The sequence below is a fragment of the Falco punctatus genome (genome assembly GCF_963210335.1).
Source record: "Falco punctatus genome assembly, chromosome: 7".
NCBI classification, from domain to species: domain Eukaryota; kingdom Metazoa; phylum Chordata; class Aves; order Falconiformes; family Falconidae; genus Falco; species Falco punctatus.
In genome coordinates this window covers 1,609,329-1,628,536 of record NC_137587.1, presented here as the reverse complement: position 1 = coordinate 1,628,536, position 19,208 = coordinate 1,609,329, and the positions used below count along the sequence as shown (strand labels likewise).

The following is a 19,208-nucleotide window of genomic DNA, read 5'->3' as shown; positions in this document are numbered from 1 at the left end:
ATGCTAGTATACTAGTTGACACAGTAACACTGACCACCACCACAAACATCTGTATTAAAATATAAAATTGTTGCAAATGAGACGTTCTTTTAAATGCAGTAATCATGGCAAAGAACACCATAATCTAATGAAAGAAAGTTTGAATTTTTCAGTGTAAACAAAACTTTTAAAGACTGACAAAAATAAACAGTATTTTAGTGGTATACAGCAATAGAACTGAACAGTTAAAAAAATGCTCCTGTGACAACCTAACTTCAACATTCTGTTATTGATTAATAAAAAGAATTATGGTAGAATATGTGAAATACATCATGAGGTAATACAGTTGAGATATTATCATTGTTCAGCGTTGAGCAAGACATTGCAGAAACTGTTCATTCCTAGGTTCTTGTTAAAAAATGCTATAAGCTAGAAGATGTCAATGAATCTAAGTCAGCTGAAACCTTCACAAAATGCTTATGAATTTGCAAGAATGAGAGGAACACAATAAATAAAAGTATACTTTAAGCACAAAACTAAACATCAGGTATTCTAAAGACTCAACCTTAGCTCATCACCGCACATGTAAGGTAACAACCACAAATCCACTACAGAGCTTTGGCAAGGAAGCTTTTTCTTACATTCAGCCCCTCTTGCTCCATAATGGAGTCCATGAAGCCGTCACTTGGCCAACAAAAGAGCAATCACAGAAAAAATTCTGTGCCCCATATAAAAATGACAGTATCAGTTTACAGCAGGGGAAAAAGAAGGAAGGAAAAAAAAAAAATATAGTTCAATGTGAATGAAAAGGTGGCTTGCCTTCTGGGCCCAGAGTGATATACAAACCATCACAAAAGGCTGGCCCTTACCTGCACTGAGATAGGTATGTCTGACACACACTCTGCTTCTCTAATCCCTTCACTCGCTTGTAAAGAATGCACGCAACTTGAAGGCTTTTTTTTTTTTTTAAATCACCTCTAGCTAACATTAGAAGAATCATATAAAGAATTTTAAGATAGCAGAAGAAATAGGTGGGATATTGCTGACACAGAACAAATAACTGAATTTCATGGCTTGGATTTAGAAACTCGAGTTATCTGGTCACTTCTGTGCTTCCTCAACAGGTTAGTTATCAGCAATCTGTGGTTCTGCTGTACCTCTCTCATCTCCTCATCCAGCTTGCGTTGCTCCAGAGCCTCTTTCTCAGCTCGTTTGCGATGTTCTTTTTCCACCTTTTCATACTTTTTCCAATAGAGAAGCATCTCCTTGGTAAGACGACGTGCCCGTGGTAGCGTTTCCTTACAGTTTTTCTGGGCCTGGAGAGCAGCTCGACGTACCTCCCTCATGCACTGATGGGCAAGCTAGAGAGAAGTAAGATTTTGGAAACAGTGGTAAAGGGGGCAGATTTAAAAAAAGCAAAACAAAACAGCAACGAACAACATCAAATTTAATTATAACCAAGTCTGATCCTTCAGAAGAGAAAAAACTGTGATACTTTACTCAGCAGTAATGCTTCTGAAATGGCATGAGAGAACATAAACTTCCAAAAACCTCCTAAGATGGTGAAGAAAAAACCTGAAGACAGTTCCAGCGTGGCACGGCACTGAAAGGACTGATCTGGTGGGTAGGCTCCTGAAAGGGACTCAGCAGATCCAAGTTCAAGGCCTGCCTGCAACTCCGACTCACCTATTCCAGGCCCTTTCCTGGGATTCTTTTCTCACTATTTTAATAAGGCTGCTGCAATAGCAGTCTTGGTGGAACACAGTCCCATTTACGTTAACACACTGAGAAGTGGGAGAGCATCCTACCGTTTTCCTACCATGTCATGAAGCAGCATAATACAACATATTTTTTCATTCTAGGATAAATAAATTAATGCCGTTGACATAATGATCAAAATTGTTGGGTTTGTTGGTTTTGACAGCGGTTTTTTCCTCTGCTAAAATCTGCACATCAACAATTCTAACACACAGGTTTCAAATGATCAGACGAAACAAAGAAAAAAAAAAAGTGGAATTTCAAACCCTGTAAGTCAGCTGCATCACTTACTTGCTAAAATGCAGTTTGTGATCCCTACAAGTACAGTAATCACAGGCCATCGGCCCAGACATCACAAAGCAATCCAGTCGGCTGGCTAAGGAGGACCATAGGAGAGAACCTACCTACAGCAAAGCTTCTTAGGCATATACGCATGCAGGTCCTGTTTTCTGCATCCCTTAAACAGAAAATGCTCCTTTTTCTTGAGAACATATACAGAATAGAAAATTTTCGATATCTTCTTGTCTCGGGTGATTCCCAGCCATATATTTGACTACCTTTTCACTAGCCATACAAATGAATTAGACACTTGAGCGTAACACTTGAAAAATGCTCAGAAAGCCATTACCAAGTGTTCTTAAATAACTCCTTCTAGGTGGAAACAATGACATTTCTCAGAGAAGACTCTGATACGTTCCTTTTGCAATCACTTAAGCAAAAAATTGTTCTATTTTTAATCTCAGCTCCTATATATTTATGTAAATTAACAGATTTAACATTCCAAGAGCCCCTTTGATTTAAACAAGAATGCTTAAACCATCAAGTTCTAGCTAGCAGACAGATAGGCAGTTCAAAAGCCAAAGTGTACTGAAGTCATTAATTTACTATCAAAGATCAGTAAATTAAAAATGTACCAACTAAATCTTAAAAAAAGCCAAAAAGATCTCATGGAAGAAATCCATGTTGTTCGTTTCATCCTTTGCTTACAAAATATGCCCAAAATGACACATCTAAAAAACCGAAAAGCCTTATACTAAATGACAAATTACTTCGATACAGTGCTTTCTCCTATACACCCTGCTAGTATAGTCCGTATTGTAAGAAATGGAAGAAACTTAAAGAGGTTACAGTTTGCTTATCACATCCAGTACAAGTACCAGTGTAAAGCTAAACAACACTTACCTTTTTGCTGTTGGTTAGGAAAAGGTTGCGGGCTGAGGCTTTTTGTTTGTATGCCTATAAAAGAATACCATCTTAAAATTAGTTAAAGGGTAATGGCTTCACAGTACTTTGAAAGATCACTATCCAGTCCTCAGCAGATAAACGTGCCAACTTCAGCCTTGTACACTACTGTGTAGCTGGGTACAGGTACTGTATGTGGTTTTTATTCTGACCAAAACAGCTTTTCATTCTTAATTACTGAAGGCATACATAAACGTGTTCCAACTCCTGAAGGAAGCATGTAAAAACTCCTCATTTTCCAGGATCATTTCTTTAATTACTACTATTGCAAAGCAGGGTTCTCCTACTTCACTGTTACCACTGAAGTAAACAACAAAAATTTCCACTGTTTCCCAAAGATGTTAAGAATAATGTGCAATTAATTCTTAAGAGTTAATGTTCTTCACATGATCAAAATCAGCCTTGAAAATATAAGGTCTATCACACTGCACATATTCTTTCCCTGGCTTGTAAGTTCACAGAGGATGATGCAGCCATCACTCATATTCAATTTCCTAGAATTCAAAGTCTGTTAACTGTGAACTCCAAAAAGCAGGTTGTAATGTCCACTCCAACCATATCTCAGAAAACCAGCAAGTGTAAATCCAGCTTTCTATTTCAAATGTGCCTGAAGCTTGTCCTGTAAACGATACACTCTTCCCTAGACTGTTTCTGAAATAAGCTTCAAAACCCATGCAAGCTACAACGATTGAAACATTCCTTTCCCAAACTTTATGTAAAAGCTAGATACTGGTTTGCTCTATCCTGTACATTAGCAGGAGTACCTGCTACAGCTTACTGTACTGTTAATAGAAAAAGGCTGGATAGCCAAACAAAAGCAGTGGCAAAGCACTGCATGATCACTTGGATATCACTGGTGATAAAAAATTCAAATACACGTCGCTTACGGATTACCGAATATCAGTTTGGTCATTAATGACCACCAGAAAAAGCAGGCCTTACTTCACTCCATTTTTCCAAGTGCCAGCTCCCTACTCAGTTAATTTTTTATCTGACTGCCTTGCTGTGTTCATCGACCTAGAGCCATTAGCCAAGCTCACCTTTGGCAACTCCTTTTTAACAATGCTGAGCCACACCTTCCGCCGACGTGCATTAAGTTGCTCGATAGTCAAATGCTTTTTCTTGGACCCAGGTGGTGGTGTATCATGAGAAAACTTGGCAAAAACTTTGGTCTGGTGATGATGGCGTCGTGGTGACTCCTCTGAAGAGAGTTCTTCATCCCGTCTCCTCTTTTTCTTTACTTTTTTCAACTTGCCTGCATGGCAACAATGATCATAAAAATAAATTAATTTTCCTGGTTTTGGAACACACTTAGTCAGGTATCTTTCCTTGAGTAAACTATCCTAGTCAATTTATGTGTGGAACCGACCAAAAAGCCAAACTTATCAGTGTTTGCCAATTCTGATACCATCCACTTATCATAAATTAGAAAACTTCTCATTACTTTATAGCGGAAAGATTTTCCTGTTTCATAAAAAGGGTGGCGAAATGCAATTTTTCCACCCAGGGAAACACACCTTAGGAATCAAAATGTCTGGGACTTGATGCACTATTTCTTGAATTGTGGTAAAGTTCTACTTAAAGACATATAAAAGTAAGACAAACAAAGGTAACAACATTAGCGTTTGGTAGGGTAAGTATCAAACAAAACTTCTCAGTAGCTGAGAGAGATTGGCACGTTACCATGTATTAGAGATACCAGCTTTCAGAAGAAATTGGTACCGGATCAGATGCAAATCACATTTTTGTGAGTATGCAAAATCATGGATACTTCAAGATTAGTGGAGAGAGACAAAAAAACCAAAACCACAGTCACAAGGAACTTGCAGAAAGATAGGAAGGAAGAAAGCCCAAAACAGGCCCCTATAAAAAACAGCTCAAAACTTAAGTACTTGCACTGGAGAGAATTCACCTTACTGTGACAGTTCATAGCCTTTTCTTCCTGCTTCCTTACAGATTTATGCTGCTACCAGCTCGATCAAGAAAGGAAACGGCACTTCCTGGCAAACATGCATCTGAGAAACTCCAGCTGAGAGGTTACAGAAGTAATTCTATTTTAACTCACACTGGGCATCAATTCTGAGTTACCTCTGTTTCCAGAAAACACTTTCAGTCCCTATCATTTCTTATTCACTAAAATTCCATATTCAGGAATAACTGCAGCAGGTACTGGAGAAGTTCTTGCATTTTTCAAGGAACCATCATGTTTCCAAAAAACTCTGAGTAAATGGACCATGATATACAATGGTATTTATGGATTTTGAAGCAATGAATAAAGCTCTAAGGTATTCACTGTGTTAACTCCTTCATTCTAGATTCAGAGGCCCACAAAGAAAATCTAAAGCCATGAACTCTCAGTTCACACTCCTTTTTTTTTCCACTCTAGCTTTCTAGAAGCCAGAAGATAAAGCACAGTATATCCTGAAGAATTTTTCATTGACAGAACTGGCTATTTCAATGCAAAACCCTAAAGTTTGAAACATCTATGTTTATTCAAAGGAAATGATGTAGGAAAAGAAGTTTAATCACAGCAACCATTTTAAAACACAAGGTTAGCAAATTTACCTTTTAATTTTTTCTCTTCTTTAAACTTCTTTTTCTTGGGCCCTAGCAGGTGGCGCTGCTGCTCGTAGTAAGGATCGTGCGTTGACAGCAGTCCTGCACTGTAGTATTGATATTGCTGCAACTGAAGTGGTTGTAAATGAGCACAGGAGTGCAGAACATATAGCAGGTAACAGAGATAGCAGGTAAAAAAGTTCAGATCTTGATCACAGACGAGAGATCAGAAAACATACACTTCTCCATACTTAGCATTGTTATCAAGGATCATACAGTGTCCAAAGTGAAACCACTGCTCCCAGAGGTGGCCTCCAAGTCCTGCACAGGGAGCCAAGCCCACCAGGTAAGGCAGGAAGAGCAGGCAGTGAAATTTACACTTCCAAGCACACTGCTCTATCTTTTCCGTATGGGTCCTGCCCAGCAAGGCAGCACATCACATGTAGTGATCCAATTATGGTCCTCTTACTGGTTTTGCTTGCACTCCCAAATGACATACATGTTCTACTTCATCATTCCAAGCGATGTAAAAGGATGGGTTTAGATAGGAGGCATTTAAAAGATTTCCACAAGGACAAACAATTTGAACATTCAGATGGTTAAGCAAAAATACAGCTGCCTCAGCTTCCCCCCACCCCAAATTATCAAAAAATTCAGTATATTCCCAGCATAATATTTCAGCTGAATAAAAGAACTATACACAGGTTACACATAAACAGGCAAATTAAAGACAGCACAGGTCAGAAATTAACAATTTAAAACCTAGGCATACTATTAAGTTAACGAAAGATTTTTGAAAGGGGAGAACATCAGCATATACATATTTTTTTGGACAGATGTGTTTCCCCCACTCATAACTGTGTACTGCTGATTCCCACTGGGTATTATTTCTTACTAGTCTGGAAATAAATACTTGTGTAAAACCTAACAAAAGTTATGACCTGTGTAAAAATTGGGTGTATGGCTATTTGTGTAGTTATGTAATATTTCAAGACACTAATACAATCTCAGTTTAGAACTTAACAAGTAAACAAAGGGAGGAAGTGGACAGAATCAAAGACCCGAGTGGGAAAACATTTCTTCACTCTTCTGGAGAAATTTCAAAAGAATATGCAACAAGAAGACAAATTTAATTTCAGAGACATCCTCTGATAGCAGAATAGGATGACTTCCTTCACCTGAGACTACTTTCTGGTGCGATTCAAAACAGCAACGAAAATAATTTCTGCAAAAGTTCTTATAAATTTGAAGAAATATATTATTATAAACAAAACGGTCATAGAATGTGGCCTAATAATAACAAAAATATAGAAATGTGGCAGACTATTTTCTTATAAGAAGGGAAAAAAGAGAATATGAGAAGAAAACCCAAAATAAAAAAGAAAAGCAAGAAAGAAAAATGTGAAGCAAACTCCCAAAGATCGACAGGAAACAGTAAGGAGAACTAGGAATTCCCTTTCAAGAATGTAAACACTGCCTTCCTACTCATCACTTCAACGATGATGCAAGTATACTGCTTTAGGTTTAAATATAAATTTTAGTCTTGAACAGCAGCTACTACACGTATTAGAATTTAACCCACAGCACCTCAGTTTTCATACATATGTTATCCAAATCTTGCATTCTAGCGCCCTATATTTGCTCTAGTCACTGGGACAGAGCATTGCGGAAGCTCTATATAACACCTGTGCCAGTACTAGCTACATAAATTATTGACAGATTCTCAGCATAAGGCATAAACAGCTTTTCGGTCTGTATGTAATTAAACAAGCCTTCTCTGCAACCAATGTTAAAACTGTTCTAGTCTACTTAACAGGATGTTTTCCAATCCACGAAACCTTATGTTTTTCGATAAAAATACAACAGCAGTTAAAATAATGCAGTTAAAGGAAAGAACAAAAATCAAGGAAATGTAAAAATTCTGGATTTTTACCTCTTTGTCTTTGCTGTATTTGCTTTGATGCAGTTTCTTATATTTGTGTAATCGCAGCATATTGTGAAGTTCCTCCCTTGAAAGGGAAAATTCTTCCTCCTCTCCATCCTCATCACTTGGTGAATCTGTGTCACTGGAGTCATCACTCAGAAGGATACTCTAACAATAATAAATGGGAATTACTTCAATAATTGCAAGTCCCTAAACGGAACTGTTTATTACGCAAAGCACTCTTGAGCTTTTATCGAATAAAGGGCTGTGGGTCTGGCCCAGCAACGATACTGAGTGTTTACAAAGCATCTTCCATCTGAAACGCCTCAAATGGAAAATCTTTTTCTGAGGTACAGTACTCTGTAGCAGTGAATCCAATACACACGTTCTGATCTGAGGGAGGTAGTTTTCTGCTAGTTTCATCATAGTTAAGTCATTTTAGAATCCACTTTCTGGTCTCAGACAAGCGGCAGCAAGAAAACCCGGGACATACCAGTAGGGGCACTTTGTTATGTATGGTTCCAAGTGCTTTCCTGCCCCATTTGTAGTTTATCCTGCTACTCTGCCCCTTCCACCAGCATTAGCTGTAGCAGGTTTGGCTCTTGTCAGACCTCTTGGCAACCTGTTGCTGCTAACTACACAAGGCCACAGTACAATAAAAACACAAAGGCGGCATAAAGCCACCATTCCACTCTCTCCTTCCATCCTTGTTTGGACCCTGTCCTGAGTTCATCATAGAAACAAATTTTCAAGGGAGTCCCAAACATCCATGTAATACAGTTCATAATAGATAATTTTTAAATTTTGACAGTGTACTAAAATTACTTCAAGTTTCTGAATGTATACTCACCGTGAAATTTAACTAAAATGCTGCTGCTAACCAAAATTGAAATGCTTACTGTCCATTTTGCTACACAATGAAAATGAAAGCCTCAAATCTACAAAGACTATAATTCTGTTTTGTTCTATCCAAAGTCTAATACAATATTCGTTATCAGCCATCAAATACTCTTCTTTCTTTCCATTTCCAAGATGAGAAGCCTCTGTAGAATGTACTTGTTGCTTTGGTAAGTGTTTTTTCTCAATGAAAAAAAAACACAACCCAACCAAAATATCCCAGCCAATCAACCCCCCCCAAAAAAAACACTTCTTTCCTCTTCGCAAGGGACCATAGCTCCAGTTACCTCGGAAAAAAAACCAAACCAAACCAAAAAAAAAACAAAACAAAAAACAAAGTGCAGCAAACAACCACCCAATACAGAACAAGACCAAAGAATTCATTTGGAGCCCTCTAGCCCTCTTTTCAGCAACACAAAATATTACCACAGCTTTCTATCACCTTATGCTACTTTTTTAGTGGGAGATTTTGCATCAACTAAATTGCATCACATGATTTAAAGCAGCTCTTAAAACACATTAGTCTAGCTTCCTGAACTCTCCGTAGCACGTGTAAAGTAAAACTAAATGGACTACGGAGAACAAGCTTACTGTAAACTTACTGTATTGGGAAAAAGTATTTGTGATAATTTGTGGCAATGCTTTGACCACTGCTCAACTTTCTTGCCGTCGTCTCCTTGCTTACGTTTCTACACCATGACCTACATCAGACAACACGATGGAATTGCTCACTGCTGTCTACAAGGTGCTGACTGAAACTCCAGTCACAGATGTCACAATAGCTGCATTTCTTTCCAACATTCTTACCTTCAGCCACTTTCTGCTTTTCTTCAGTTTGGAAAAGTTATACAAGCTCCCTTTTTCAGACTTTGGTTCTGTTTAGAGAAAAAAATAAAGTTCTTAAGAAATACTGCTTTTCCCAGCTTATCCCAAAGAAAGCAAAGATTCAACCTAGCGCCTGCCTACCTGGCTGCAGTACTCCATTCAGGGAATGTGTGTTCAGCATCCCGGAATTCCCTGCTCCAGAAGACTCCCCAAGCAAAGAGTTTGGAGGCTCTTCCTTAACTTGCATCAGGGGATCCCCAGACTGAGGCAGCAAAGGATTGTCATCCAATCCATCTTCACTTTCATCACTGCAAGGCAACATGTAATGTGGTGACAATGAAAGGAAAAATATTCAAAAGAGAAGACACCCACACGACTTTCTTACATGTGGCCATTTGTCTCAAGGTTTGAGAATTGAGACAGCTTCAGATATAATTTTACACATTAGAAATATTGCTGTTAATAATTTCCCATCAACCCCTCAGCAGTAGTTAATCATCAGACCGGCCTGGCTATGCCATCAACCTGCACCTTCAGCCTTTAACTAGGTATCTAATTTGAGAAGCATGAAATAAGCAAGAAACTAACATCAAGTCCTCAGCACTACTGACTACTGTATATGTGAGAACTATGAAACTATATTTTTTCTACTCCTTGAATGGGTCTTATTTCATGCTTGTAAATACACCTGTTTTCTGTTACCTATACAGTTATCAGTTCTGTAACTCTACAATTCCAAAACAACGATGAAATTAAATGTAAACTGGTCCAGGACAGAAACGTACCCTGATGACTCGCTTCTCATGGCTACAACTTACTTTACATAAAAACTCTGCATCTCACCAGAGTCTCTGCATTTTGCTTCTGGCCACAGGCCAAGTCCCTGAAAAATCAACTTTGCGTTTCTTCCTCCTACTTTTTGCAGGCAGTTTTGGGCACTCGGCTATGCAAGAAAGCTTTAAAACATTGTGCTCATTTGTACATGGGCTGGCAACATACTGAATTATCAGAGCCAGGTAGAAGAAGCACAGTCCAAAACCTTTAAAGGAGCGGAGTTTATAATGAACAAGTCACTACTAAATCCTTAATGTGGTGTGGCCTGGGAACGATATAATAAAAATGCTTCTCTTTCCTTGATGTCCCCAAGGAAAAACAGAAAAGGTTTTGGTACCTGGATATACTCCTGTTAAAAATGGCAGATGTCTGTCGTAAAAACTGATCCAGTTGCAGAGCTTTCTCCAGATACTGCAGATAAAGGGGTTTTGCCAGCTCCGAGCAGCTGCCATCCTCCCTGGCACCCAGCTCTGAGGCCATAGAACAAACTTCTCCTCATGCACAGGTGCCTCTGAACGCGCAGCTGTCAAGAAGGAACAACAGACATCATCACCACCACCTCTGAACGGAGGAACTCGGTGAGCAAGCACACCTCCTGCACCTGACACCAAATACTAGTGTCTCACAGAACACGTAACAGAGGTAGTCCTGGGCAAAAAGCTTAGGCTGCAGTTAACAGGTACAATAAACAATCAGAAATTCACACTAAACTTTCCATCACAATATTACAATAGCCAAAAATGCAATTCTTAAGGTTTCTGGTTTATGACGTGTGGGTGCCGTTTGAGAGGAACAAGCATGGCACTGACCAAGCATGACAATCCAAGTGCCAACAGGGAAATGCAAGCGCAATGCAGCCAGTCCTTGAACATCTAAAGTAAACTTGCATCACTATTAAAGATAACATGTTTAACTCCAAACAGAGGGCAGCTGCCTATCATGAAAGCTGAATGAAAGCAATTAAATTATTTTTCTTAACTTGAATCACATATATAAACTTACTCCAAAAAGGAAGAACTACTGAAAATATTGTCCTTCTGTTGTTTTTACCATTCAGTTCATAGCTGCAGTCTACAGGATACTCCTAAGACTTTTCCTTTACTTTAAAGCAATACGACTCTCAGAGCACCCAAAACGTAGCTGCCACCTGTTGACAAACAAGCTACAAATACCGCACCAAAAAAAAAAAAAATCTGTTCTAAAATTCATCTGTTATCTTTATTAAAGAAAAAGTAACACATAATTAGCAATGTGTTACATACTTCTTACGCTTACCAATTTAGAACATACACTAGCTTTATGTTTTTTCAACTAGTAAAACCAACCTGCCTGATTTTCACGTTTCATTTGTTCTAGGACTTTAGATTCTTAAAAAACCCACACACGCCCCCTGCAATATTTGCATTATACACACTTTAGAAACAAAACTATCACAATATTTTATTCCTCTGTCAACTGCAATTTTATTTTCCTTCAACTACAAAACATGTCGTTAACAATGGTTACCCTAATAGCTCTGTCAACTGGAATCTTGTTTTTCTTTGATTACAAAAGATGCCATCATTGTTATAACAATAGTAAGAAAGATAATTTCGAATTATTTCCAAAGTCACAGGTGTTACTGCATAAACAAAAGTGCTGTCAACACCCTAAATATGATAGTATTCACTAATAAATAAATGCTTTTAGCTTTTGCTTCTGGTGGAGGACAAAAATAAAACCAGTCAGCTCTTGAAAGGCTTTGATTAATTGTTCTTCTGAAAGATCATTCTGATTTCTAACACTTCTTAAAAATACTACAAAACCTGAAGCAAACTTCGTATTAACTTACTACAACACATTTTATATTTGTTCAATTATTGAACTGTTAATAACTTAATTGTTTTAACCTTATATACACAAAAACACAGATTGAGTATCTGGTCTTCAAATTGTTCTCTCTTTCAATATACAGTCTAAAAACTAGCACCTAACTTCTTCCAAGTCTTTTGTCCTCAAAAATTATGGAACAGATCGAGAACTTCTGAAGTTACAAAAAACTATGACAAGCAACTGCCACCTTGATACCGATGGCTGTGGCTGAACAACAGCAAATTTTATTACTTCATAATAAACACCTAGCCTTTATCCATACAGAATAAACAGCTGCCAGAAATTGTTAGGTGACAGCCCTCATTTAATTATTTTTTTTTTAGGCTGAATCTATCTAGATTCAGGTTTCTATATGCTATATGCTAGACCTTCACAGAGCAGACGGCAACAGAATGATTGACCTCTCTTACCAAATACCCACTTCCAGCAGAAGTTAACAGACAGAACAAAGCACCTGAAAGCTTTCCCTATGGTAAAGTGTATTAAGATTCATGTTTTCCATGAAACTTTCATCTGGATATGTCACATTGCTTAACAGCCATCTGGAAAAAAACAAACAACCCATCCTAAAATCAAAAACTGTCTGCCAAGAGACAGGGCTGTGAAGAAAGCAAAGAGGTTAGAAAACAAGAGAAAACATGAAACTTGTGTGTCTGGTTGAAGAAATCATTCAGAAAAGGACACCACGAAGGTGAAAGTGGTTTCCCTTCAGATCACCCTTAATAATGACAAACACGTATTACAGGAGCAAGATTCAATCCCTAGTACCATACCAGAAGACACACGGTGATCCCTTTTATCGCTCAATTTCAAAACGTATCTGTCAACGACAGAACGTGTTGTGTTAACATGGCATTATGTGACTTTCCCACCCAAACTGTCACGTGCAACCACTGTTGGATGATTTTACTCAGAACCACAAGGCATCTTTTACTTGTTTGCTCTTTGCAGAAAACCTCCCTCCCAAAACCCAACTCCTAGTGGCATGGCCTGTTCTGGAGGCATCGTGGGAAAGAAATGTGCCCCAACGGGCACAAAGCACACAGGATTTTACTGGGATTCACCCACTCCGCAGAAGCCAGCACGCCAAACACACTCTTTTGCCCCAGCGAGCCTTGCCCTCACAAAACTATACAAGCTTAACAGCAGAATAACAGGAAAGAATTAAGATAGATTTGAGGTCGAGTTTTTAATTGCAGGACAGCAAACAGGCTGGAGGCAAAACAAATACAATCATGTTCCTGATCTAAAATGAGTAACTGGATGCTTTCCTAGCTGCCCAGACGCACTTGCCCAAGTGCTGGTCCACATGGACCTGCCAGGCTGGATGAGTGCCTCTGCTCTGCTCAGGCAGCGGTGCTCATCTGGCTCCACGCTCACGTGGACTCGGAGAGAACCAGATTATTTCTTTGCTCGCAAGATATAAATGACCCTATGAAAAGAAGATGCTATCAGATGTGTTTAGTAAATAGAAAACTAAGCCATTTTCTCAGGAGTGGCTCACTGCTGCTGCACAGAGTTCCCAGACAAGTATGAAAAGCAAGTGCTAACACCCTCTGTCTGCAATGACTGCTGGTAACTGTAAAGAGTAGCTTTCATTCCATGTTTTAACATTAAATTTCCTTGTTGTGTACACTTAGCTGTGTTTTCACTTATAAAAGCTTAAAACAATTTAGAATGTGCACACACATGCTAAGTACCTGTATTGGCCATATTTTTTTCAGATACCTACGTTCCTAAATATTACTTCCCAGATCAGGAAGCCTTACATTTCAGCATTTAATAAAGACCTCCTTGTGCTGACATACTGTAAGTACCCTACATTTCAGCATTCAAAACAGACATTCTTTTTTTGCTTGTCTTCCTATTTTAATTGACCCACAAAGCTCCTGTACACACAAATTTAATTACTCTCATCCTAAGAAACAGTTACTCATCTGTATCCTGCCTACCAAATAAACAAACACAGAAGAGCTTAACAATATTCTTAAATGTACTAACACCACCCAAACCAAATTTAATAATTGTTACACAGGCAAACTGAATAAAAAATAGCTCAGCCATTGAATTCAGCCTTTCATTTATTTATATGCTAACATCACCCAGTGCTTCTCTGCTGATCAAAGTAATAATACAGGAAGCTCAGATGCTTCTTTATTCTCTGTTCTTTTGTTCCCACTCTAGGTTTTAAGAAACAAAGGTATCCAATGGTAAAAACTCCCTGAATACTGAAGCGAGAGAAGATGGGAACAAACAAGTGAGAGGCACACCACAGCCCGATCCACTACAGCAGGTAGCGGTGTTCAGGACATTGGTTCAATTGATTTACACCCTAATGACATTCACTGCCATTTTTTAAACAAATCTATCCTTTTGCCTACTCAGTTTAAATAAGATTGCAGAAATACGGATTTTCAAAATGTTTTCATTACTGACGATACCATTTAGGTAAATACCTTACACGTTACAGATGGTGAAATGACTGGACACTGCAGAGTAATCCTTCTGCCATCATGACTTTCTGGCTGATATGAGCCAATTTTATGTTAAGTGTCAGTACCAAATAGAGCAGTTACTTGCTTTCTCCCTTCATCTCTCAAGTTATAACAGTTCAGTAAAACTGGCATTTGGGAATAGCTGCTGTGCTCACGGCAGATACTTTGAATCCTCTAACATCCCTACTTAATCAGAAGCTCACGCTGAAACCACTGAATTGTATCATCTGGCCCTCCGAATTATTAAAAGCACAGGTAAAATATCATCGGCAGAATCTAGTTTAGTTACATATATACCAACTTCATACAAATAACTTTCACAATCCTTTAGTTTTTTAAAGGTCTAAGTTCAGTTCTGAAGCAGCCTTCCTCACCCTGTTTTAAATCACACTGCTTAGTTCCATGTTAATGTAGGTGTGGGGTTTCTTCACACTTTTTTCAAGTCTGCCCACTGTAACATCTAGGCAGTAAGTAAACACTCAGCATTGGAAAAGAATCCTTCAAGGATGTCCTCAGAGAGCAGTTATGTTTTATAACAAGGTTTCCAAGTTTTACACAGACCAACCTGCACCAACCAAACAGCAAAAACACTGCTGTCACGAAGCAGCTTACCTTTAAACGTGGATTCTCCCAGTTTTAAAGAAATGTCTACTGGCTATTTCTGAATGAAGCACAACAAAGTTTTCACTACAGGTAACAGTTTAAAGCAGGAGCCCTGTAAGTGGCAAGCACAGTCTGGCACTTGTGCCAAGCTGCGAGCTAGAAAGGATTTGCTTTACACAGCTGTTTGAAATAGTACTTTTTCCTCCAGCAGTCTCTCTGTTTCGGCATCTCTACACCTCAGTTAAGGCCCAAAGGATTACTTTTTCTTCTCTTTATGCCCAGCACTAACACATCAAACACCATAGTAACTAATGATAACAGCCACTGTCCTAGCTGAGGGCACAAACACACAAGCTGCCATGGAGGCAAAAGGTACAACACAGCCGCTAATCCACAGTACCCCTGCTTAGCCTGTGACAAATGCAAGGCAAATCAGGGAGGTAAACCCAACTCCCTCTCACCTGTCACACGCTAAATGCATGGAGATGAAGCATTACTAGCTGGCAGGTGAGCACGCTCACTTGTTCCAGTGTTTCAGCCCAGAAAAGCAGAGTTTCTTACCTCTCCTCCACCCAGCTGGGGTGAGCACGCTGGCAAAACTTTCCAGCAGAAAAAAAAACTGAAATCCCAGTTGACACACAGAAAGCATGTATTCCTCATATCTCTATTTACAGCACTGAACATTTTGTCCATAAAGCAGGATTAAGAACAGGGAGCAAGAATACAACCCGCTATCTTAGTTCCCTCACAATTTAGCAGTTTTCTGGTTTTGCACTCACACACGGTCTTTTCATGCTTTGCATTTTGACACCAACTTATTTAGAGAGATTTCCCAAACTGATACGAACACCTAGGACAATTCTCTTTCTTGAAGAAATTTACCATTGAGACATACAACTCTCATCAGAATAGCAGAATACCATAACCATTTCCTGTAGTAACATCTCCAGAATAACCCCTGACGCAAACGTACATATCCACATGTAAGGTTCAGTCAAGATCTGTACGGAAAACTTACATTAGTACAGTAATACTGGTGAGGCATATTTTTGTCAGATTTCTTTATAAGCATGTAATCGCTAATACAAACAATTGCAGTGGCATAAAAATCTTGAAGAGGTGTTTTGCCTGGAGGAGAATTACACACTTCTTTCTCCTCTCACATCTTAGCTTGCTTTGATAAATGTGTAGTGACACTGACAACCATTTCCAAAGCACACTATCTATCAGGTCTTAGAGTGAAACATAATCCCGCATCTAGTCTTTTCTTATGGAAGCGTCTTAAATATAACTTTAATGCACAAGAAATTATTGCTTTAAAAAAAGCAGATATGATATTCCATATGAACCTACAGTCCTCAGTCTCTGCTAAACTCGAGCTGAATGAATAAAAGACAGTAACAATTGAATTTAAAAAAATATCAATTTGAAATTAAAAAGAATCCATTTTAATTGCTTTTCTGAGTAATGAAATCTAGTTAAAACTAGATACTGTCCCATAAACAGTACTCTACTTCACTGTTTTGCTTTTGTGGTAAGGTTTTATATTGTTTTCCAAGGAATGAAACAGCACTTCATTGATCTCTGTTCCACCTTTTAATTGCTTTTATATACAGAGAAGACAAGCCAGTGAGGAACAGGTTCCGAATTTCCCAACTGCCCAAGTAACAGTCACAGAAAGGGCCTCATTTATTATTTAACAAAATTATTTATTTAACAAAAATTATTATTTAACAAAAAACCCCACAAACACTCAAAAAACCTATACTGCTCTGCAAAAAACTCATCAGAAACATGTAAGCAAACGACAGCATACCTTAAAAACATACCAAACACAAAAGTTGGCACGTCATTGCTCTGCCTCCATGTCTAAACTAACAGAAAAAACAAACCTAACTATTTAATTATTCAGTTAGAGTAGGTCTTGTCCCAGAAGGGCAGTTAATAGTGTTTATGGAGACCTCTTGACAATACATCCATACTCTGTTCTATGTAACAGCACCAGCTGCGACCCTCACGCATCGCCATTGCTTCGCTCCTCCTCTCCCCATGTACACAAAATACAAACTGCATGGATGGTTTCGGTTTTGTTTGGTTTTCACTCCCTCCACCCCAGACCATGAAAAGGGAACTACATCCAAGAAAGCTCTAAGCGGGCCGCTTTCTTCTTGCCATCTAAAACAATCCCTAGCATGTAATTTAGCCTGTCAAATAGCATGTTTATTACAGAGTTAGTTTACAGCTTAGTACATTATGCCCGAATGGCACAAAACTCGCTCATTTGAACAATCAAGAAACGCAAGGCAGTATTTTAGCTTTAATGACATATATGTGAGAGATGAACTGAAAGGGAATTACAGGGAATATCCTTAAACATCAGGAAAAGGTTTAAGCTACAGCCCTATTTCTTGTACTTTTTCCTTCACGATCTTACCAACCTCAGAATGTCACGACATACTCCTCTATGTGCATGTTAAAGGAACGACAGCGCGAATACAGCATTTCTGATGCAAGTAAGTTAAAGACAGACGAGTGTTGGTCACACACGGGTGTACCAGATGTGCGGTACGAATCCAGGCAGTAGGTTTGTTCATACGAGGAAACTAGAATTCTGGTAACGCGCACGAAGACATGTCACTATGCAAAGGGATGGACCCGCACCGTTTTCTTCACGCAGAGAAGAAAATGAAGGCATTTCTTATTTTCGGCTACGACAGCGTGGAGAGGGAGCTGGACCACGCGCGATCGGCAGGAGGGCACCGACAAGCACGCGCTGCCCGGTGACACCGGGCCGGGCCCCGCCGCACACACCGCCTCACGCCGCAGCGGCCGCGCGCCCGGCAGACGCCCATCACCGGCCCCGGGCCGCCTCCGAGCCCCGGCCCTGCGTGACGCGACCGGCGGGGCTGCCCGGGGTCCGCCTCCCCCCGGCGGCGGGCACGGCCGCAGGCCCGGAGCGGCGAGGGCGGGCCCTCGGGGCGGCCGGCACCCACAAACCTGAGCGGGGCCGCTCCCGCCCCGCACTCCGTGGGGCCGCCCCTCCCCGGCCGGTCCCCGCAGGGCGGCCCGGCAGCCCCGCTCCCGCTGAGGCGGCCCTTGCCAGCCCGGCTGCCCGTGCGGCGACCGCGCTCGCCGTGCGGCGGCTCGGCAGCCCCCCTCCCGGGCCCGCGGCCCCTCCCGGCCCCGCGGCCCCCGCCGCGCACGCGCCGCCTCCCCCCTGTTCCCCCCCGCGCCCCCCCCGCGGCGCACGTGCGCCCGCAGGTGCACGCAACCGCCTCCCCCTCCCCCCTCCCCGTCACCCCCCATAGCGGGGGCCCGGCGGCCACCCCGCTCCGGGCAGAGGGGGGGAGGCGCGGCTCCCGCCGCGGGTGTCTCGGGGCGCATCCGGCGGGCAGGGCGGGGAAGGGGCCTGTCCCTTTAAGAAGAGGCCCGGCTGCTGCGGCCGCCGCCGCTTAGCGGGGGGTGTGTGTGCGAAGCCGCGGCCTGCCCCGACGGGGCCCCGCTACCGCCTGTGGTAGCCCCGGCCCCACATGTCCTTGCCCGGTCGCCGCGGTGGCTCACCTGGGTAGCGGGTCCGGCGGCGGCGCGGCGGCGGCGGCGGCGGGGGGCTGGGGGTGTCTCCTGGGCTGGCTCCCCGCTCGCTCCACCCGGCCTCTCGCCCCGCGTTGCTGGGGCTGGCGCTGCCTGTCTCCTGCCGCGGGGCGCTCTCGACTCCTGCCTCGCCAAGATGGCGCCCGCGCTGCTGCTGAGGAGGAGGCGGCGGCTGCGGGCGCTGGGACGGCGGCGGCGGCCACTTTCGCTCACTGAGAGGAGAGGAGCAGGGACACGGGGAGCCATGGCGGGGGGGAGGAGAGGCGCCATGGCCAGGCCTGAACAATCGAGCCCCGCATGCCTCCCCGCTACCCCGGGCCCGCGCCCCGGGGCTGCCGTCCCGCTGGCGTCGCCGCAGCCGCCCCACGGTCTCTGGCCCCGCGCGGCGGGCGCCGTCCCCACACGCAGCCCGCGGGGGGCCCGCTCCCATCGATGCGCTCTCGCAGTCGATTGGTAGAGTCTGGCAGTGACGGAAATTGCCGAAGGGACTCGGCCGAAGCGGCCGGGTGAGCTCGCAAGTCTCGCGCGAGGTGGAGCGGGATCTCGCGATGCCAGCGCGGGGGAGGTGGCGGTGCACCGGAAATGACGCGCTCTCGCCCTTGAGCCGCCGGAAGGGCGGCGGGGCGCGGGGG

The 19,208-nt window shown here is 41.9% G+C and overlaps 1 protein-coding gene across 4 annotated transcripts in view; it reads right to left on the bottom strand.

Annotated features, from left to right (window-relative positions):
• The window catches only part of INO80 (INO80 complex ATPase subunit), an 81,284-nt gene extending 62,598 nt beyond the window's left edge, over positions 1-18,686 (bottom strand). Inside the window, exons 1-9 of one of the 4 annotated variants that reach the window (XM_080394820.1) lie at positions 18,547-18,686; positions 10,353-10,538; positions 9,323-9,489; positions 9,164-9,231; positions 7,469-7,627; positions 5,545-5,665; positions 4,020-4,234; positions 2,920-2,973; positions 1,137-1,340 (exon numbers count right to left, since the gene is read on the bottom strand). In XM_080394820.1, coding sequence (XP_080250946.1) covers positions 1,137-1,340; positions 2,920-2,973; positions 4,020-4,234; positions 5,545-5,665; positions 7,469-7,627; positions 9,164-9,231; positions 9,323-9,489; positions 10,353-10,495 — 1,131 coding nt within the window. In that variant the 5' untranslated portion in view covers positions 10,496-10,538; positions 18,547-18,686. Of the gene's footprint in view, positions 1-1,136; positions 1,341-2,919; positions 2,974-4,019; positions 4,235-5,544; positions 5,666-7,468; positions 7,628-9,163; positions 9,232-9,322; positions 9,490-10,352; positions 10,539-12,297; positions 18,497-18,546 lie in introns of those variants that run through there. The other 3 variants (XM_080394821.1, XM_080394822.1, XM_080394823.1) reach the window with 3 other exon arrangements.
• Between the last annotated feature and the right edge of the window lie 522 nt (positions 18,687-19,208).